Source organism: Leptonychotes weddellii, chromosome X, assembly GCF_054177405.1.
Source record: "Leptonychotes weddellii isolate Sample4059 chromosome X, ASM5417740v2, whole genome shotgun sequence".
NCBI lineage: Eukaryota > Metazoa > Chordata > Mammalia > Carnivora > Phocidae > Leptonychotes > Leptonychotes weddellii.
In genome coordinates this window covers 13,113,462-13,136,559 of record NC_138385.1, presented here as the reverse complement: position 1 = coordinate 13,136,559, position 23,098 = coordinate 13,113,462, and the positions used below count along the sequence as shown (strand labels likewise).

Sequence of the window (23,098 nt, the reverse complement as noted above, 5' to 3'; positions counted from 1 at the left end):
TTGTAATGTTCAGAATCAAGTTCAAAACTCAGATAGCTGCATGTGTGTCTGACTAACCACAAAGTCACTTAGCCTAGGATCTGAAACCAGTGCAGCAGGGCTGCACAGACAGTTCTATAAGGCGGCAGCTTGGTCAAAGGAAAAAGACTATTCATGTGTCACGAACTCTACCCTATAGGCTTGTGTTTTTTCTTCCTTCCTTTTTGCACCATCTGGAGTGTCTCCTTTCCAGCAACGTGATACCGAGTCCTGGGGCTGCAAGCTCATTTTAATATTCATTTGTGCAAGGACCCCCACTGCCTACGGGATGGCATGTTCTGAAACTTCTGCTTCTGCCTTGGCCCCTTTTGCCTCCTTGCTTGCCCGTGCATATCTAGCCAGTCTCAAGTTTATTCCTTTCCATTTGCACTGCCACTGCCTCGGTTCAGACCTTTATCTCCTCCCATCTGGTTCGCTCCAAGAGTCCAACTGGTCTCCTGGCTCCTGGGCTTTTTGGCTTCCCCGCCGTCCTGCAGACCACCGCTCTAATCCTGTTGCTTTCTACTCAGGAACCCCTGCTTGCCTGCAAACCTGAGCCTGCACTTTCTAGCCTCCCACGGATGCCACCCATCTCTCTCCTCACTCTTTCACGAACCCTCCACTACAAAATGACTTACTTATTCTCCCTAGAAGACAGCTCAGGCAGGACAGTGCCTAACCATGGCGTGTTGCAATCAGTGGTGAAACATGTTCAAAGAGACTTGCTATCAGCAGTAAAACACTGAGAGGGGGAAGGGATGGGGTGGATTGCAGGTTACCCCTATTCATAGACACACTCCCTCCTTGGGCTTTTGTGAGTGGGAGAGGAAGGGATGGGGTTTCGACTAATGCCCTGGCAACCGGGAGCCATGTGGGGTCACACGTATGTCAGAGGGAAAATGGGCTGGGAGTCACTGCTTTCACGGAAGCTGGATCACGTCTGAGTGGTCACACCTGACAAGCCACGCGGAGGATTGTATCGGTTTTTGCCCCAGAAGCCCCTGGGAGGAAGGAGGTGCCCTGGACCTGGAGTCATAAAACAGGGCTGGTGACCCTGGATCAGTTACCTGACCTCAGCTGACTCAAACCTACTTCCTACTAAAATTCTGAAGATTCGCCATTGGGGTTTGGAAGGTGACTGTTTCATGGTAAGGTCTCCGGGAGTGCGTTTAATCCTACTTAATATGTGCAACGGCCCTTTCAACCCAGGTGTTATCCTCATTTTACAGATGAGAAACCTGAGTCTCAGGAAGAGTGAGTAATCGGAAGTAAATGGCTAAGTTGGGGTTTGTGCCCAGGTCTGAAGTCAAACCCTCAAGTCTTTCCATGACACCACACGCCTCTGTATAGAAAAGGATTTTGTAAACTTAAGTAGTTTGTAAATGCATTTGTATTACTATTATTACTGTGCCAAGGCAAATACCTTGCTAAAATCACATCTTTAGAAACTACCATTAAGCTGTGATTTCCAGCTTAATGGAAACTCAATTGAGGTTAAATTTCCAACCAAGAACATAAAGTGCACAAAGAGGCTTAAAAATTCATTGCATATAAAATATAATTAGGAAAATACTTGAATTTGGAGAGTGTATTTGAGTAGAAATATAATTTAGAGAAAATCACTTTCCTAATTTCTTTTCAATTTGGTAAACAAGTCTTATTTTTTCTTTCCATAACCGAATAAGTGCCCCCCCGTCCTCAATGTTCTACTCTAATTGATACAAGGCTTGCGACAATTAAAAGCAAATACTAACATGTACTTTGTTATTACTTTCCATGCAGCATTCTAACTTTTAGGCTTGCTAAATATTATAAAAGAGGTTGTTTTTTTTTTTATTTTACAATTTAACACACATTCATTGGCTGTTGGGAGGAAATGAACATTTTACTGTGCAACAAAAGAATAAAACGACCTTAATAAAGCTGCTGCCCATTACAATAACTAGATCCTGCAAGACACATTTTACTGAGCCAAATAAACTTAATCCACAAATTAATGTCATTATACAAAAACGTAAAACTCAACTTTATATTGTTGTACCAAAGAACAAGCTGTCTTTAAAGTGCGGTTTTTAATTTTATACAGCCTGTTGGAAATGTCAATGGGTTAAGGCTTGTTTTTCAAGCTTCACATGTTCTGTACACATGATGTGATACAAGAGAAGCAGTTCTCAATGTATAAATGCTGTCTTAGACTCAACATACGTTTATCTCACAGAATGCAGGGTGCATGGGGCTCTGGGATGCTCTGGCTTGGGCTGGAAGGCTCCAGGAAACTATCTTACCTTCTAATACCTCTACAGAACTTAACCATATCATATGAGAGTGTTTCTGTGGAATCTTTGCATAGATTTCTACTTTGAATGATGAGAGGTCTACCTAGAACATCCGGAAAAGGATCAGATATTCCCCCCCCCCCCCCCGCCAACACACACACCCTCCTGCCCACACCCCTATCATGGAAATCACTGGAAAGGGGGAAGTGAGGCCTGAGGAGCTGAAGGCCCCAGGCCTCTGGCCAGTGGAAAATCCCAGGGATCCAGCAACTGAGTTGGGTGGATCCCTATTATCCCTTTTTCATTAATCTAGTCCCAGAGAGCAGGCTGTCTGCTTCTTTTTTGTCCCCACCACTTTTTATTTGTGATCAATCTCACTCACTCCCTTTCCCGGTTCCTCAAAGACACAGACAGGACCGAATCCAGTCTCAGAATGGTCCCTACGCTCCTTGTCCCCGAAGCAAGTACATAACACAACTCTGGGTTTTGCTCAAAGTCTTCATTGCTGACAACAGGGTAAACAGAGTGACAACTAGCAAGAGGAAAAGGGCACAGTGGTAACGCAGTGGTGTCTGTCGCTGCAATGGACTTCAGACCTGTCTTAGCACTCACTCTCCCCTCTTCTTGCTCTCTCTTTCAATCCGGATCCCTTTCCCTCGTGAAAAGGATGGGAGCCACACCAAAGCAAGGGAGAGAGGTGGGTATTTTTGTAAGAGAGAGCTTATTCCCAGGAAGAAACAAGAGCTACACTAAGAAGCCTGAAGGGGAGAGAGAGGGGAAACCCCAAAAGACCTCAACCAGGGGATAACAAAAGACTGGGGCAGCCATTCAAATATATGTAAATATGGGGACACATCAAAGTTGGGGTCTGCTTCTATACCCGTATTCAGCTAATACATTACTGCATTTTTAACAAGGTGCCAACAGGCCGTGAACTTTAAAGCTGTAGCTCTTTGCCAAATGTCAGGCGCGTTGCTGGTATGATACTGCCATCTGCAGGCTGAAGGGAAGAACTTCAACTGACTGGCCTGCTCAGGCTGGAGGGATTTTCCAGTGTCTAATCACCCACAGATTCAGCAGGGAAAGAACAGAAATCCACCGAGGTCCTTGTTTCAGCTGACACCTTCATCTAAAACAGGATTTTAGGGGCGCCTGGGCGGCTCAGTCGGTTAAGCATCCGACTCGGTTTCAGCTCAGGTCATGATCTCAGGGTCATGGGATGGAGCCCCACATGGGGCTTCATGCTGGGCAGTGAGTCGGCTACAGTTTCTCTCTCCCTCTCCCTCTGCCCCTCCCCCCACTCACCCTCTCTCTCTAAAGTAAATAAATAAATCTTTTTTTAAAAAGACAATAAAACAGGATTTTAGACCGAAATTTCTGTAAATTTCATTCAACTCTGCCTTGCCTCTACTAGCCAGCATAAATCACCACAAGATGCATGTAACAGAGCTGAGATTATATTAGAAGCACATCTGGGGAAACCCCCAAGCATTTCAATTTAATTTTTACCCCTTCCATGCAAATTACAGGTAAGATTAAAAATTCAGTTCTATGGGACTCCAATGAGTCTTCCATCATTTCAAGGGATATTTTAAGATTCTCAAAAAACACCACTAACCAAAATGAAGCAAATAGGATATGATAATCCCCCCAAAGTTGAGAACCTCTAAATTAACTTTAAATCATAATGTTTGAAGGGATCTGTACTGTTATTATAAAATTAAATTCCTAATGTGGGTAAATGCAGTCAGTAACATTTCAGCACACAGAGTTACAATAGAAACTTCTCTGAACACTACCATTTCTTTCTGGAATTGCTATGCTCAGATTAAAAGGAAAAGAGGGGCATCTCTTTTTATTGGTATTAAGAAATTTGCCCTTAAACACACAAGATGTTTATGTATCCACCACAGGAAAAACGCTTCTGGATCTTTTTTTTTTTTTCTTTATTGAAGATAGGTAGTAAAGTACGAAAACATTCCTGGAAATGATAAAACCAAATTCAGGACTGTGGTTCCCTGTGGCATGGGAGGGAGGAGCAGGAAGGAGCAGGAAATAGGAGAGAGTACACACAGGACTCCAACTGCAGTTAGAATTTGTTAAGCTGACTGGTGACTTGATTTTATCTCTGTTTTTTGTCTGCTGGAAATACCGCATACCTTTCTTCTAAAAAGCAGATAGTAGCCGGTAGAAGATGAATACAGTAGAAATAAGGAGTGGCTACAACTACCTTGTGCTAGATACTGGGTCCCTTGTAGACATTATCTCATTTAATCCCCATACAAACCCACTTTGAGCTGAAGAAGCCAATTCTTGGCCAGTGTGGCTGAGAGGTTGGAGGCTTCCTTCTCTACTCAGCCCCCCGCTCACACACACATAGGGAGGAGGCTCTACCCCAGGACTGGCAGGCTGAAAACACTGGGACCCAACACCCTCACCCCCACTCACTTGTTGGGCAGAGGTTCTATGCTGGGAGAGGCAAGCAGAGAAGACCAGAGGCTAGTGGCACAAAGATTTTGCCCAGGGAGGAAGACAGCCTATAGGAACAGAGTTCTGAAGCTCTCCCCAGAGGAACTGGTTTTAGTTGAAAAAGAATGGGGGGGAGGGGTGCCTGGCTGGCTCAGTTGGTAGATTATGTGACTCTTGATCTCAGGGGTCATGAGCTTGAGCCCCACATTGGGGGTAGAGCCTACTTTAAAAAAAAAAAAAAGGAAAAAAGAAAAAGGGTGTGGGGGAAATCCAAGCCTAAAGGCTCTTGCAAAAACAATGAAGATTTTGGTGGCAAGCAAATAAGAGGATGCTGGCAGTTCTTCTTAATTAAGAGCAAGAATCTAAACCCTAGGCCAGTTAGGTCACGAGAAAGAACCAAGGAAAGAGACAGCTAAGAAGGGTCAAAACAAACTTCAAAGACTGGTCTCAAAAGATACTTCGTTGGATCAGATGACAGATCAATTTATGCCTCCAGGGAACTGTCAAAAACATGAGAGCAATCAGCCGGAAATTAGTGGAGCCTAACAGCTGGAATCGATATGGAACTGAGGTAGACAGCTTATCAGGAAAATCAGGGCAAGATGGGCAAAGAGAACCCTGCTAATAAAACCACTGTCCTTTCAGGATGACTGTGTGCATGACCAAGGCTGGGTCCTCCGAGGAATGACATCAGAGGTGCACACTGTGGGCAAAACAGACCTCACTAGAGGAGTCTATCAAGTCACTAGACAAACAAAGAAGCAAACAACAACAAAAAACACAGCCCCAAGAGGGGAGAAAGGAATCAGTGTCCAGAGTTGCTAAACCTAAAATTATTGCATAAAGTGTCTAGTTTTCAACAACAAAAAAATAGGTAACACACAAAGAAACAGGAATGTGTGACCCATATATAGGAGATAAAAAGAGACAACAGAAGTTGTCTGTGAGAGTGACAAAATGTCAGACTCAACAAAGACTTCAAAGTAGCCATTATAAATGTGTTCTAAGAACAAAAGGAAACCAACCATGCTTATAGAATTAAAGGAAGCTATAATGACAATGTCTCACCAGAGAGTATCAGTAAAGAAACAAATTATTTAAAAAAAAAAAAAGAACCAAAAGAAATTCTAGGGTTAAAAAGTACAGTAACTGGGGCGCCTGGGTGGCTCAGTTGGTTAAGCGACTGCCTTCGGCTCAGGTCATGATCCTGGAGTCCCTGGATCGAGTCCCGCATCGGGCTCCCTGCTCGGCAGGGAGCCTGCTTCTGCCTCTGACCCTCCCCCCTCTCATGTGCTCTCTCTCTCTCATTCTCTCTCTCTCAAATAAATAAATAAAACCTTTAAAAAAAAAAAAGTACAGTAACTGAAATTTTAAAATTCGCTGGAGCTGCTCGATGGTAGATCTGAACTGGCAAAAGAAAGAATCAGTGACTTTAATGATAGATTCATAGAGATAATGCAATCTGAGAAAACGGGGGCCGGGGGGAACAAATAAAGAAAAATGAACCAGCTTCAGAGAAATGTGGGACATCTTTAAGCACAATAAGACATGCATCTTGAGAGTCCTAAATGAGAGGAGAGAGAGAGAATGGAGCAGAAAAAAATATTTGAAAAAAAAAATGACTGAAAACTTCCCAAACTTGAGGAAAATGTTACTCTACATAGCCAAGAAGCTCAATGAATTCCAAGTAGGAGACATGCAAAGAGATCCACATACAAATTATAGTAAAAATGCTGAGAGACAAAAACAAAAGAGAAAGAGAAAAACAACTCATCATGGGCTATGGAACCTGAATAAGAATAACCGCTAATTTCTCCTCAGAATTAATAAGGGCCCGGAGGCAGTGAAATGACATACTCAAAGTAAAGAAACAAAACTAGGGCGCCTGGGTGGCTCAGATGGTTAAGCGTCTGCCTTCGGCTCAGGTCATGATCTCAGGGTCCTGGGATCGAGCCCCGCATTGGGCTCCCTGCTCCTTGGGAGCCTGCTTCTCCCTCTGCCTTTCTCTCTCGCTCTGTCTCTCATGAATAACTAAATAAAATCTTTAAAAAAAAAAAAGAAAGAAACAAAACTGCCCACCAAGAATTCTATATCCATCCGAACTATCTGTCAAAAATGTAGGTGGAAAGAAAACATTCCCCAATAAACAAAAACAGAGAATTCTTTGCTGGAAGACCCACCTTACAAGAAATATGAAAGTTAGATGATAAAATCAAGTAAATCCAGATGTAAATTCAAATCCACATAGAAAAAAAGAGCACCAGCAAAGGTAATCATGCAATTATGAAAGACAGTATAAATACCTATTTCTCCTTTTTCTCTTAACTAATATAAAAACAAATGTATAACGCAATTTCATATAATCATATCATGGGGCCTGTAACATATAGAAATGTAATATATTTTACAACCACAGCACAGTGGAGGTGGGTGGGAGGAAAGCTCTATTGGATACCATGATACCAGATAGTAACTCAAATCCATAGGAAGAAATAAAACACATAGTAAATGAGAATGTTAATGGAACAGATGCTCTAAATATATTCTTGTTCTCCTTTCCTCTCTCAGTTTCATTAATACACATAAAATTACATCAAATAATATTTATAGCAATGTTACTGGGTTTGTAGCATAGAGATGTAATATGTATAACAATAGTAGCCCCAAAAAGGGAAGAGGACACAGAGCTATACAAGGAATAACATTAGTATATCTCACTAGAATTAAGTTAGTGTGAATATAAAGGAGATTCTGGTAAGTTAAGATATATATATATATATATAGAAAGTCTCTGAGCAACCACCAAAAAAAGGGAATTCAAAAAATCACTGAAAGACTTCTGGTTTCAGCTCTGACATGTAAAGAGTTTGGAGGGCATCATTACTATTCTCACAAGAAAAAACACTGAACTATCTGAAAATCAATGACTTTTCTTAGATCCACTGGGAATTGAGATCACAGGGAAAACCACCCCCTTCCAAATCTGGAAGGACCGGTAAATACAGAGAATTAAAACAGAGATCCACTTCCCTGAAGGAGAAGCCACTGGAGCCAGTAACTAGTTGCAACACTCAAATGCTAATTTTGATGAATTTTAAGAGTCTAAGTGTGGACTAGCTGGGCAGTTAAAAACTCCCGACCCAGTCTCGGGATCCCAATACTTCTGTGGGTTTTGCATCTAAGAGCCCATGCAAGTTCTCATGGTAAAGATTGGAGAAAAATCCTATTGCTTACTGTTCTTACACTTAAAAATTTGTTTAAGAGGGTAGATCTCTGGGGCACCTGGGTGGCTCAGTCGGTTAAGCATCTGCCTTCCGCTCAGGTCATGATCCTGGAGTCCCAGGATGGAGTCCCAGGATGGAGTCCTGCATCGGGCTTCCTGCTCAGCGGGGAGTCTGCTTCTCCCTCTGACCCTCCCCCCTCACGTGCTTTCTCTCTCTCACACTTTCTCTCTCAAATAAATGAATAAAATCTTGGGGCGCCTGGGTGGCTCAGTTGGTTAGGCGACTGCCTTCGGCTCAGGTCATGATCCTGGAGTCCCGGGATCGAGTCCCGCATCGGGCTCCCTGCTCGGCGGGGAGTCTGCTTCTCCCTCTGACCCTCCTCCCTCTCATGCTCTCTGTATCTCATTCTCTCTGTCTCAAATAAATAAAAAATCTTTAAAAAAAAAAAAAAAGAATAAAATCTTTAAAAAAAAAAAAAAGAGGGTGGATCTCATGCCATATATGTATTTTTGCCACAATAAAAATAAAAGGGAAAAGTTTTTTTAAAGTGGAGGAGAGGGGCATCTGGGTGGCTCAGTCACTTATGAGTCCGACTCTTAATCTCAGCTCGGGTCTTGATCTCAGGGTCATGAGTTGAAGCCCCGCATTGGGCTCCATGCCGGGAGTGGAGCCTACTTAAAAAAAATAGTGAAGGAGAAATAATACTTCCTCAGGCAAACAAAAACTGAGGGAAATTATGACCAGTAGACCACCCTTGCAAAAATTGTTAAAAGAAGTTCTTCAGAGAGAAGGAAACTTAGATCTATATAAAAAAGGAAGAGTGTCAGAGAATAATAATAATTAAGAGTCAGATTCATAACCGACTGAGCCACTTTAATAGTACAATATGCTAGGAGAGAAGATAAAATGAAATCATATAAAATATTTAACTAAAACCAGAGAAGTCAGTAAAAGGGGGGTAGTAAAGAAACAAAGAACAAGTACAATGAATAGAAAACAGTTATAAACATGGTAAACATGAATCCAACTATATCAATAATCACTTTAAATGTAAATGGTCTCAATATGCCAATCAAAAGACAGAGATCAACAGAGTGGATTAAAAAACAAGACTCGGGTGCCTGGGTGGCTCAGTTGGTTAAGCGACTGCCTTCGGCTCAGGTCATGATCCTGGAGTCCCGGGATCGAGTCCCACATCGGGCTCCCTGCTCAGCGGGGGGTCTGCTTCTCCCTCTGACCCTCTTCCCTCTCGTGCTCTCTGTCTCTCATTCTCTCTCTCTCAAATAAATAAAATCTTTAAAAAAAACAAAAACAAAAACAAGACTCAACTGTATATTGTCTATAAGACATTGATAAAATAAAAGGAAAAGGACACAAAAGATATATAAAAAAATAGCTGGATTATCTACATTAATTTCAGAAAAAGCTGACATCAGAACAAGGAAAGCTATCAGGGATAAAGAGGGAGCATTACATAAAGGTAAAGGGCCAATTCTCCAACAAGATAAAACTATCCTTAACGTGAATACACCTAACAACGGAACATCAAAATACATGAGGCAAACATTGATAGAACTGAAAGGAGAAATAGATAAATCCACTATTGTGGTAGAAACCTCAACATCCCTCTATCAATAATCAACAGATCCAGCAGATAGAAAATTAGTAAAGATATAGCTGAACTGGACAGCACTGTCAATCTAGTAATCTAATTTATGTTTATAGAATACTTCATCTAACCACAGAAAAATATATATTCTTCACAAGCTCACGTGGAACATTCACCAAGATAGATCCAATTCTGAGACATAAAGCAATGTAACAAATTTATAAGGATAGAAGTCAACAAAGGGTGCTGGGACATTAGACATAGACACGCAAAAGAATGAAGTTGGACCCCCTACCTCACACCATATGCAAAAAGTAACTCAAAAATAGATTAAAGAGCTAAACGTAAGAGATAACACTATAAAATTCTTAAATAGGCATAACTCCTCATGACCTGGATTAAGCAATAGTTTTTTAGCTATAACATCAAAAGCACAAGCAACATATATCGGACATCATCAAAATTAAACTTAAAATTAAAACTTTTGTGCTTCAAAGGACACCATCAAGAAACTGAAAAGACAACCCACAAAGTGGGAGAAAATTTTTGCAAATCATCTATCTGATAAGAGGAATGTAAAGAAGAATATATAAAGAAGTGGTGCAACTCAACAATGAAAAGATGAATAGCTCAACTAAACAATGGGCAAAGGATTTAAACAAACATATTTTCAAAGAAGATATTATAGCCAACAAGCACGTGCAACTGTGCTCAACATCATTAGCCACTGGACAGAAGGAGAGTGACTGCTACTGGCTACACAGTTGCTTTGGGGGAGATAAAAATGTTTTGAAACTAAACGGTGGTGATGGTTGCCCAACCTGGCAAATATATTAACAACCACTCAATTATACACTTTCTTCTTTCTTTCTTTTTTTCTTTCTTTCTTTTTCTTTCTTTCTTCTTTCTTCCTTCCTTCCTTCCTTTCTTTCTTTTTCAAAGATTTTATTTATTTATTTGACAGAGAGAGAGAGACAGCGAGAGAGGGAACACAAGCAGGGGGAGTGGGAAAGGGAGAAGCAGGCTTCCCGCCGAGCAGGGAGCCCAATGAGGGACTCGATCCCAGGACCCTGGGACCATAGATCTGAGCCGAAGGCAGACGCTTAACCGACTGAGCCACCCAGGCGCCCCTCAATTATACACTTTAAAATGGTGAATTTATGGGACACCTGAGTAGCTGAGGCGGTTAAGCATCCAGCTCTTGATTCTGGCTCAGGTCATGATCTCAGGGTCCTGGGATTGAGCCCCGCGTGGGACTCTGCACTCAGCAGGGAGTCTGTTTGAGGATTTCTCTCCCTCTCCCTCTGCCCCTCTCCCCAGCTCGTGTGTGCATGCATGCACTCTCTCTCTAAAACAGATAAATAAATCTTAAAAAAAAATAAAATGGTGAATTTGTGGTATGTACATAATTTCTCAATAATAAAACAAATAATCCAATTTTAAAATAGGTGAAGGATCCAAATAGACGTTTCCCCAAATGAAGATATACAAATGGCCAATAAGCCCATGAAAGACACTTAACATCATTATTCATTAGGGAAATGCAAATCAAATCACAATGAGAGATCACTTTACACCCATAATGATGGCTATAATCAAACAGACTGATAACAAATGGTGGGGATGTGGAGAAAATGGGACTCTCTGACACTGGTGGTAGGAACATAAATGGGTGCAGCCACTCTGGACAACAGTCTGACAGTTGCTCTGAAGGTGAAAACAAAAGAGTTATCATATGACCTCGCAATGTCACTCCTAGGAATCTACCCAAGAGAAGTGAAAACATACATCCACCCAAAGACGTGTGGCTGATGTTCAGAGCAGTGGATTATTCACAATCCATATGTCTGCAAATTAGTGAATGGAAGAACACTATGCAGTACCTACATAATGGAATCCTCTGTGGCAATTTAAAAAACAAGGTACTGGGGCGCCTGGGTGGCTCAATGGGTTAAGCGTCTGCCTTCAGCTCAGGTCATGATCCCGGGGTCCTGGGATGGAGCCCCACATCGGGCTCCTGCTCAGCGGGGAGCCTGCTTCTCCCTCTCCCTCTGCCCTTCCCCCTGCTTGTGCATGCGTGCTCTCTCTCATATAGATAAATAAAATCTTTTTTAAAAAGTAAAAAGTAAAAAAACGAGGTACTAATAAGTGCTACAATACGGATACAGCTTGAAAACATTACAAGAGAAGAAAGCCAAACACAAAAGGCCCAATGCTGTGTGACTCCACTTAAATGAGATGTCCAGAATTAGCCAATCCAGAGTGACGTAAAGGACTTTAGTGGTTGCCTTGGCCTGGCAATGGAGGGCGCCTGCTAATGAGGATGGGTTTGTTTGGGGAGTGATGAAAATGTTCTCCAATTGATTGTGGTGATGGCTGCCCAACTCTGAATATGCTAAAAATAATTCAACTGTATGCTTCAAATGGGTGAATTGCATGGTATGTGAAGTAGGATTCAATAAGGCTGGTAGATAAAAAAGGAAATGGTAACATTTTCTTTCTCTTTGTTTTGGTAATGTTTTTTTTTTTTTTTTAAAGATTTTATTTATTTATTTGAGAGAGAGCATGAGGGGGGGAGGGTCAGAGGGAGAAGCAGACTCCCCGCTGAGCAGGGAGCCCGATGCGGGACTCGATCCAGGGACTCCAGGATCATGACCTGAGCCGAAGGCAGGCGCTTAACCAACTGAGCCACCCAGGCGCCCTTTTGGCAATGTTTTATTTCTTAAGCTGGGTGGTGTGTACATGGGTGTTCATTTTATTGTAATTCTTTAAATTTGCATTTAAATTATTCTTTGTAGGTAAAATATAGATCTCAATAAAAATACTGTTTTTAGGGGCGCCTGGGGGGCTCAGTCGTTAAGCCTTTGGCTCAGGTCATGATCTCGGGGTCCTGGGATCAAGCTCTGCATCGGACTCCCTGCTCCGCGGGAAGCCTGCTTCTCCCTCTCCCACTCCCCCTGCTTGTGTTCCCTCTCCCACTCCCCCTGCTTGTGTTCCCTCTCTCGCTGTGTCTCTCTCTGTCAAATAAATAAATAAATAAATAAATAAATAAATAAAAATACTGTTTTTAGAAGTCTGACAGACCTAGATGCTAATTCTGGCTCAACCACTTAAGAGCTATGAGCTCTGTGGCTGACTATTTGACCTTCCAGTGTCTTATCTGTAAAGCAGGGATGGTAATTCCCTCATTGGCTCTTACGTCATGCGCCTGACAGCCCACATCGGGCTCCCTGCTCGGCGGGAAGCCTGCTTCTCCCTCTCCCACTCCCCCTGCTTGTGTTCCTGCTCTCACTGTCTCTCTCTCTGTCAAATAAATAAATAAAATCTTTAGAAAAAAAAAAAAAAGATTTATTTATTTATTTATTTATTTGAGAGAGAGAGTGAGAAAGCACCAGCAGGGGGAGAGGGAGAGGGAGAAGCACACTTCCGGCCGAGGGACTCGATCCCAGGACCCTGGCATCATGACCCGAGCCAAAGGCAGATGCTTAACCGACTGAGCCACCCAGGCACCCAAGTCAATAAAGCTCCTAACAAACCAGGACAAAACCAAAATTTTCATCACTTCTGAGGGTTTGTGTCAACTGGTGTTCCAGTCTGGCCCTGGGGGTTCAGGTCTGAGCCAGATTAAGAAAAGAATATTCTTTCCGGTCGTGAGCAGCCTCCAGAATCCATATCCATTCTGAGTCTCGTCTCCAGGTTACGTCCTAACAGACTCTGTGTGGTGAGAGACAGCCCCCCTGCCCCTGCCAGATCGCTAGCACATGATTTCAAAGTTCAAACTGCATCTTTAAGCCTATCATCCAGGGTTCTGGCCCAGATGAAGGCATCTGTGAATGCGTCAGGGATGGGGAGTCAGGCGGTAAGGAAGGGCAGGAGAGATATGAACTTATCTGGGTCCCTTGCAAGGACTCTTAAAGGAGATACTGTTTTGTTGTTCCCCATGAATTGGAAACAATGTATACTCACGTACAAATATTATCACAGCCCACTGCTTAAAGTGCTTGCCCAATAGTTCACCCTGCTAGTTTCCTTCCACCTTTCCATGTTAATGAGTATCTGCCTCTGAGCCATAGCGCTGTTGGAAATTTCCCCCACCCGCCAAAGGGAAAGTGAAAAAAAGAGACGAAGCCAGGCACTCGAGCTATCTGCCAGTAACTCAGATACACCATTCGCCGGGACAGGGGAAGGCGAAAACACTGGATCTAAATAGGGTTCGGCTTCAGGAAAGCCTTCCCTGATGCTACCCTCACCCCACACGAAGCTGATACCACGTTGCAAAGTCTCATGGCATCTTTTTAATTTACCCTTTTGTAATACCACATGTTTATGACGTTTAAGTTCATGTCCGTATTTCTCTTGAGAGTCTATGTTCCAGGAGGGGAGGGACTTCCTCTTCCTTGTTGACTACTGTAACCCCCATCAGCTAGTACAGGACCCTGCCCACAGTAGATGCTCAGTAAATTATCCATTGCACTGACAGACAAGCAATCCGTGGAACAACGAATTAATTCCTGCAGTGATGAAGGGGGATGATCAAAAGTTCAACTGGAGACCTTGGGTTTCCAAATGAAGCGGTCCTCGGAAAGGATCTCACTGTGGAACAGCCTATCTGGGGAAATGGTACAACTTACCTGTGTTGTGTGAGCACATTGACAGCTGAAGGATGATTTGCACAGTAAGCCAGGTACATAGATTTAAAATGAGGCATGAGGTTCAGTAGGCAACCTCCTACTTTGTGTTGATTTTCCGGAAACCTGGAGGTAAGACAAGATGAAACACAGAATGTAAAATAAGAAAGAAACAGGGGGATAAAGGAAGAGGATTCCAATCAAATCTGGCGACACGCAAACCTTTTGAATTCTTTTGCCAAAGTGAAAAGAGAAACTAGATTATAAGCACTTTTGCCATGGAATGCAAGTTCTTGACTGCCACTTTATTAGTATTATTATTTTTTTAATGGGGTAATTGACCATCACTTCAAACTCGAGCCGCCAAACATAGCGCCCATATATAGGGGCCAGATACGTACTTGAAATGACCAGGTAGGGTTGTTTTTTAAAGATATTTGTTCAAATTACAATATTCAAAATTTTAGCCGGGCACACACAAAAATACTCTTGGCTAATTTATATGAAGTTCAAGTACAGACAAAAGTAATCAAATCCCAAACTGACACATCAGAAAGGAATATTATGTAGTCTTAGGGGCTTGGTGGCTGCTAGGCAGGATGGCCTCAAGACTTTCATTTTTTTTTTTTTAAAGATTTTTTTTTTTTTTTTTTTTTTTTATTCATGAGAGACAGAGCGAGAGAGAAAGGCAGAGGGAGAAACAGGCTCCCAAGGAGCAGGGAGCCCGATGCGGGGCTCGATCCCAGGACCCTGAGATCATGACCTGAGCCGAAGGCAGACGCTTAACCATCTGAGCCACCCAGGCGCCCAAGACTTTAATTTTTTTAAGTTACAAGCCACCCGTTTTCATTTGTAGACCAATCAGAAAAGTGCACGAAAGAAAAAAAAATTACTCAGTATTCCACCATTCAGAGACAGCTATTAGAACAATTTTGGCATATTCCTTGGTCTTCCTTCTACATGTTTTTCTATAAAATGGAAAATAAAGATTACAAACCTAGTTTGTAATCGGTTCTTCTCACTTAGTGACTTATCTTTCCACGACAATAAGCTGGATCCCTATCAGCATTGAGGACAGCCCCTCAGGCCTCTGGTGTGGGCTCTTACCATCTTCCTTCCTGGATGACCACCTGTGTCCCAGAAAGCTCAAGAAACAGGCAATCACCCCGATTTCCCTGTAGATGATGAAAGTTGCCAACTTCTCTGAGATACAGTGCTTGGAAAATTAATCTTGCTACAGAATTATATTGCCTGAAGATCATTACAATCCATTCTGCAGTATGAAGCTGAACACCTCAACAACCATCAAGCTAGCCTTCCAATACGTATTGTGGTTCACATAAAGATATACTTTCCTTTCCCCACTTTTTGTGTATTTCAACTGTTAATATAATAGACAAGATACCAGGCGTGATTTAAAGAGAAAAAGCAGCTTATACAACTGAATGAATCACCTGACTAACTTTTCCAAGTAATTTGCAATGTACAAAAGAAAATATCGAATCAATATCAAAGGCAACGTCCCTGGTCAATGGAGACCTTATCTGTCTCTCATACTGACCAGGAGCAGTAAACCGATGCAATCTTTAAATAAAGTCAGAAATAATTTACTGCATGTAGAGCCCTGATATACAACCAGGGGTTTGGCTCTCCCTAGCGCATTTTCTCTGTACTGGGACAATTTATCAACATTGTAACAAATGAGTAAATACGAAGTGTCCCTATCTAAGACAACAGCTAGCAGGAAAAGAAAACACACCAAAGAAATGGTGTTGCTAGCTATTCTAAAGGCAACATACAACACTTACTTGGAACATTCTTCCAAGGCTTGGCAGAGCGTCTGTTGAAATGAGCATACTTCCTCGAAGTTCCCCAGTAAAGATGTAAATTCCACAGTACTCAGACTGAAAAAAAACCAAAAAAACATACACAGTTTCAGTGGATAGAACTTCAGGATGATTCCCGTTATCCATCTCTAGTCTAGTGAGCTGATAATTTGCTAAAAAAATTGGCAAATGGGATGAGGGAAGCAATCCCTAGATTTTAACTTTCGCTTTTTAACTTACACCAGCTCTGTGGTCTTAAACAACATTTAAAAGCGTCTTTCCTTGATTTCCTTTTTCTACAATAAGAATAATGATCCTAAAGCAAACAAGTGTTTACCAAAGACATTTACGTGTTTTACAATGCGATGAGTGAACGGATAACAAGTGCGTAATAGCTAAGTATCTCAATAGGCAAAATACATCATGGCTGGGGATAAATGCAAACAAGTTTGAGTATTCTGGAGGAGCTGGGAGAGTAACTGAAAGATATTATAAATGCTCATAGACTGCACAGGGAAAAACCACAAAATCCAGTTTCTTTCGATTTAAAATGCTCATAAATCAACAAAGGGAAATCTTTATCAGAGGAAGTAGAGGAGAAGAAAACAGTACTGATTTGTTTGTTTGTGGAATGGAATGGAGCAAATAAAGGCAAACTGAACAATTTTATCCAGAGCCTCCGTGCTATGAATTTTCTCCATTCTTCCCCTACCAAATGGTAGGTGATAACATGCACCAACACTACTCACACAAGCACTTAACACCTCTGCAGGTGTCTCACAAGTATTTTTATTTTTTTATATTTTATATTATTCTATTTTTATTTTTTTTACATTTTATATTTTAACCTGACAACAAGTTCACGAGGTAGGTGCTCTTGTTTCCATCTTACACGTAAGGAGACCCAGGCACAGAGAGGTTAAGCCAATCACCCAATGTCACAAAGCCAGTGAAGGGTGAAGCCAGGATTTAAACCACCACATTCTAGCTCCAGAGGCCATGCTCCTAAACACTTTTTGGGAGAAGACTTTTCCGAAGACTTAAAAGGCCAGTGTCGGCCACGTGTTCTTTCTTCACATCATAATACGAGGGGAGTGTTTCCAAGAGAGTGATTTTTGCTGACAAAGCAAAGGAAGCCCCACACAAACGATACCAGTAACCCCTCGAGCATCAGAAGCGCCCAGTTCCTCTGCCATCATGCCCTTCTGAACCACAAGCTGGAAAACCCCTAGCCATGGGTGTCAAAAGCGAAACCTTCAGCCGGCCAGTTTCCCTGACTTTCCTCCGTCATGGCCCCAAGAAGCTGACTGGGGGGCCAACTTGAACCTGATCAGGGACTTTCTTGGCCCCCTCAGGATCAGACAGTAAACAGTCTGGTTTGCTCCAGTCGCTCCGGGGTCCACAAGACAGCCGGTGGAAACTGACCCTGACTGCATTCTGAATTTATATGGCAACAGGGAAGTTCTGAGTCAGGCTCCTCGCCTCCTTCATTTGAAATCTTACCATCTCCCCTCCCAGGGTCACCACCTCGGTTTCCTGCCTCTGCCTGTCACCCCCACAAAATGGAAGGCACATTTCAGTCAGCGGCCGGAGGCGCGGTGGGTCGAGTCTGGCAGCTTACTGGCTGTGTGATGGGTATAGCAGTAAGCCTCTCTGGACTTCAGTTTTCTTATTTGTTCAATGGGGACAGTCATTTCTTCCAGGGCACTAGACCCAGTGATTCACTGAGGTTCCTTCCATTCAGCTCTAAGAAGTATGATTCACAGGATTCACTTCATGTTTTACATAATCATAACAAAAGACACTTTGTTGTTGATCGCATTTCAACTCTTACAAAACACAGGAATACAAAATCCTTTCATACTGAAGTGAGATTCCCACAGTGCCATGGAAAATAACCAACTGGGAAATTTAGCAAGACCTTATGCCTTAGCAAACATGATTTGGAAAAAAAAAAAAGGGGGGGGGATCGCAAAATATGTTAAACTTATTTAAGCCTGAAGTCCAGTAGTTGAGACAGCTGTCCAGCAAAAGTAAACTCTTACTGAGGGGAAAGAGGAGGCTTTTGTCTTCCAGTATGTGGGCCCATGGCTCAATTTTCTATTTGACTTATAGATTATAATCTCCAGTAAAGTATAATCAATTAAAATAAAAATAGGTCAATATTTTTCTTCTGTGAAAACAAAGTTTTCAATTCAAACCTCAGCCACTTCTAAGACCAGAATAAGGTTTGAGTATTTTATTTAAAACAAAACAAGACATTTGAACAGCTCTATCACTCTCTTTGGCCTGGGTGAAATACGAGCTCGATGGTGCCCTCACAAACATTCACAAAATGCCACACTCTTTCCACTCTCAGACCGTAGGAAAGAGTTTCTGCCCCAGCAAGCCAAGGTCAGGGGGAGCATGAAACTTTCCAGTTTACAGGTTTTCTGCATAAAAACACCAGCAGGTCCTGTTTGTGCAAGATAAAACTGCATGTATCGCTTTTAAAATGTACAAGATAACAATTGTGGCAGACAGAGATGCAGATGTGCTCATTCCTTCCGCAGCTAAAAGAGACAGAAAGCCAAGCTCTCCAGCAGCAACATCTTGTGTAATTTCCGCTGCCTTGACCATGTTCTTGGCAACCTGTGCTCTATGGAAATTCTTCTAAAGGGCAAAATCAATTATTCAGTGACATAAGAGCAATGACTCTGGATACTGACATTATCTTGCTTTATTTAGCAAGGGGTTTAAAATGTAAATCTTACTTGTTATTGGACTGCAGGGGTCTTAAGTAAGTGACAAGTAGAGACTGAAGTTCTTTAGCATAATCCTTTTCAGTGTCCAGAATGTTCTGTAACACCTATAGAGAAACAAAGGTCAAGGTCAAGGTGAAGATCTTGTATTTGTCAGGGCAGTCCAAGGTAAGACAGAGCTTTAGATCTTTGAACCAAATTATTAGGCTAGCACTGTAGTAAAAGTAAGAAGCGCAAAATCTGACTGCCCTTTGTTTCATTCTAGCAAACTACTTTAATAATTGCACGACCACTGGTTATATTGCATAATTCATATGAACACAGTTTTTCACAGTTACTCATAACCGGAAGGACCTGGCCATTTATTTACACAGCGCTGTTCAGAATGCTTTCATGGGCTTTAAATCATTTATCCTCGGGAAAGGTCTCAGTTAGCTAACAAAGGATCATATGCCCATTTTATGGATGAGAACATTGAGACCAGCTACCTTAAGACATACGGAGTCAATGTCAGGATAATTTCACGATAACGGAGGTCAAATACCACAAAAGATTCTTCTTTATGTTTCGATAAGACCTTTAGGGGACAATACCTGAGGCCACAGGGTATTGTTAAGTAGAGTTAGAACTGGTCTTTTAAGAAAGGCAAAAAGTGCTAGTATGAACAGTTCAAAGAGAAGAGGAAGCTGAAGTGGGAGGAATTTAACAAGGGGAATAAAGCATTATGAAGAATAACCAAATTAAAATCCTCCAGGCAAAACAACCAACGTACAGAACGCAAGGTCTCTTGCCCCACCCGTCCTAGGGGCCTGCCCCTTTCCCCAGCCTCTTCTGCAAGTAGCTACAACCTACATTTCAAGCTCCTAGAGCTCGCCAAGCTAACATTTCGGTATGTTGTCTCTCCTAGCTCCTCATTCCTTCAACAGAAATGTACTGAAGGGGGGCGCCTGGGTGGCTCAGTCGTTAAGCGTCTGCCTTCGGCTCAGGTCATGATCCCAGGGTCCTGGGATCGAGCCCCGCATCGGGCTCCCTGCTCCGCGGGAAGCCTGCTTCTCCCTCTCCCACTCCCTCTGCTTGTGTTCCCTCTCTCGCTGTGTCTCTCTCTGTCAAATAAATAAATAAAATCTTTAAAAAAAGAAAGAAAGAAAAGAAATGTACTGAAGGCCCACCCCGCGCCCAGCACCACGCTGCGTACAGGGCCTTTCCACTCTGTTTGCAGGGGGGGGCGCCGGTAAACAGAGGATCACAGGACAATGTGAAGCAATCTTAGCTGCAAGGAGCCCTGCAGGCATCCAGGGTTCCAGACCCAGACTCACAAGGCAATGCATGGCGATCCGGTTTTGAAAGGTGGAGTGGACAAAGAGAGCGGAGGCCCAGGTCACTGTGGGCTTTGCGGGGAAACTACCAGACTGGCAGGTGGTCGTCCAGGCTCTGCTACTGAGGGACAGGTGGCTACAGTTTTAAGGCTTCACTTGCCTCACCTCAGATTGTGACATTTCACCTACCTCAGGACCATTGTGAAGAGGCAGTGAGACGCTGTACAGGTAGGTGCTGCAGGAGCGGGAAACAGTCCTGCCAATGGACGGGCTTAAAAAAGCTACTGACACCAGACAATCCTTGGCTGTGAGGGGCCGCCCTGGGCATTATGGGACGTTGAGCGGCGTCCCTGGCCTCTACCCACTAGATGTCAGCTGCACGCCCCCCCACCCCCCCCACCGGGACGGCAACCGAACACCACTTGAAGGACAATATCGCCGCAGGCGAGAAACCCTGGTTGAGAGGCCACAGGCCACAGCGTGGCTTCAAAAGCGAGGGCTTAAGCCATACCCCCTCCTCCCTAGCCACTCAAGTCTCCTTTCAGTTCCTCTATTCCTCAGAAACTACTCCCAAAAGGCCTAAGTGTCAATAAACCCCGGGGCCTGGAGGCACTAATGCTCTCTGAAATTAATCCAGTGACGGGATAGGAATGATTCCCCCCCCCCACCATAGAAAGCTGAAGCACCACCAAGGAAATGGGCAACTATCTGGAGATGAACAAAAAAGAAAACACAGCATAAAAAACTCACGGGGGGCGCCTGGGTGGCTCAGTCGGGTAAGCGTCTGCCTTCGGCTCAGGTCATGATCCCAGGGTCCTGGGATCGAGCCCCGCGTCGGGCTCCCTGCTCAGCGGGGAGCCTGCTTCTCCCTCTGCCTGCCACTCCCCCTGCTTATGCGCTCTTTCTCTTTCTGACAAATAAATAAAATCTTTAAAAAAATTAAAAAATGAAAAAAACCCCTGGGATGCAGTTAAAGCAGACAAATAAATAGCTGTAAAATGTCCATATCGAAAAAGAAGAAAGAGGACTTCTGGTTTCTGGCCCAGCATTTAAGCAACGTGGCAGTCATTACTCCATCCTAACAATAAGTTGATAGCTGAACTAACTGGGAAAAAAAACCAACCCGCCTAACTTTCCTTCTATCTGTCAGGGAATTGAGGCCATGGGGGAAAATGCTACCCCCAAAAGTGGAGAGACACACAGGCAGATGCAGAAAATCAAAACTTGCTGGAGCAGAAACCCACGAGCAGAGTTCTCCACGGAAATCAGGAGCGGGGCAGGAAAACCCGAGCTGTAACTGAATTGCTGGGGGCGCAGTGTGGACAAGTCTGAGAGTTCAGACCCCCAGGGGGCCCAGTCACAGGGCAGCACACCCACCTTTTGTGGTCCCTCCGGCAGCTCTACCAGGCTGTCACAACGAAGAGAGGAGGAAAATCTCCCTCCTGCTTCAGAAGCGGGAAAGGAAAGGTAGCCATTTTGAAATACACCAGAGCATTCTGTCCATCCTAACAAGGTCTGCCCTCAAGAGAGAAACTATTTTACCAGAGCTTAACCTATCAGGTTTTTACCAGAGTCTAACCTAGCTAGGGGAAGGGAAATACCCTACCTCAGCTCCCTCTAGCCTTCCTGTCCCCCCTAAAGGAGGAAAACAACCTGAGAAGCACTGGTGAAGTTCACAGTCGAGAGACATAAACTCACCAAAAGACCATAGGTCTTTTTTTTTCCCAGTTAGGTCAGCTATCTACTTATTGTTAGGATGGAGTAATGACTGCCACGCCGCTTAAATGCTGGGCCAGAAACTGGAAGTCCTCTTTCTTCTTTTTCGATATGGACATGTTACAGCTATATTTGTCTGCTTTAACTGCATCCCTAATCGTTGGACTTCAGAATCCCTCCCCAGCCCCCACCACCGTATTACTAAAGGCCTACTTACTGCAGTTCCTTTTACCCAGTATGTCATGTTTGGCTTCCAACAAAAAGTTATAAGGCATACTAAAAGGCAAAAAACACAGTTTGAAGAGACAGAGAAAACACTGGAACCATAGTCAGGTATGGCAGGAATGTTGGAATTATCAGACTAGGACTTTAATATGACTATGAGTAATACGCTAAGAGCTCTAATGAAAGTAGACGACATACAAGAACAGACGGGTATTGTAAGCAGAAAGATAGAAATACTTAGAATGAATATGAAGTGGTAGCGATCCAAAACACTATAATAGAAATGAAGAATGCCTTTGATGGGCTCATTGGTACACTGGACCACTGAAAAAAAGAATCTCTGAGCTTGTGGATATGTCGACAGAAGATTCTGAAACTGAAAAGCAAACAGAAAAAAAAAAAAAAAGACTTAAAAAATGGAACAGAATACCTACGAATTGTGGGATAACACATGTTTAATGAGAATACCAGAAGGAGAGGAAATGGAGAACGGGAAAAAAGAGATACTTGAAACAACAATGACTGAGAATTTTTCCAAATTAATGTCAAACACCAAATGAGAGATCCAGGAAGCTCAGAGATAACCAGCAGGATAAATGCAAAAGACAAACCCACCTAGGCATGTCATATTCAAAGTCCAGATAAAGCAAAGATAAAGAAAAAACCCTGAAAGAAGCCGAGGGGGTGGGGGGAACCCAGCTTACCTATAGCGAAGCTAAAATAAGAATTATATCCAACGTATCCTCAGAAACCATACAAAGAAGAGGCGAGTGCAGTGAAATATTTAAAGAATTGAGGAAAAAAAAAAAAATTCCACCAACCTGGAATTCTGTACCCTGTGAAATTTTCCTTCAAAACTCAAGGAAAAATAAAGATTTTCTCAGGCATACAAAAATTGAGGGAATTTGTTGCCAGTAGACCTGCCTTGCAGGACATGTTTCAAAAAAGGCTCTTCAGAGAGGAGGAAAATGCTATAGGTCAGAGACCCAGATCTACATAAGGAAAGAAAGTATGAGAGAAGGAATAAGTGAAGATAAAATAAAAACTCTA

General features: G+C 42.9%; 1 protein-coding gene across 7 annotated transcripts in view; it reads right to left on the bottom strand.

Moving 5' to 3' along the window:
- ARHGEF6 (Rac/Cdc42 guanine nucleotide exchange factor 6) overlaps positions 1-23,098 on the bottom strand; it is a 99,443-nt gene that overhangs the window by 21,674 nt on the left and 54,671 nt on the right. For all 7 annotated transcript variants that reach the window (XM_081808189.1, XM_081808190.1, XM_081808188.1 and 4 more), the window contains 3 exons: positions 18,804-18,898; positions 16,033-16,128; positions 14,228-14,350 (listed from right to left, as the gene is read on the bottom strand). In XM_081808189.1, coding sequence (XP_081664315.1) covers positions 14,228-14,350; positions 16,033-16,128; positions 18,804-18,898 — 314 coding nt within the window. The remainder of the gene's footprint in view (positions 1-14,227; positions 14,351-16,032; positions 16,129-18,803; positions 18,899-23,098) is intronic.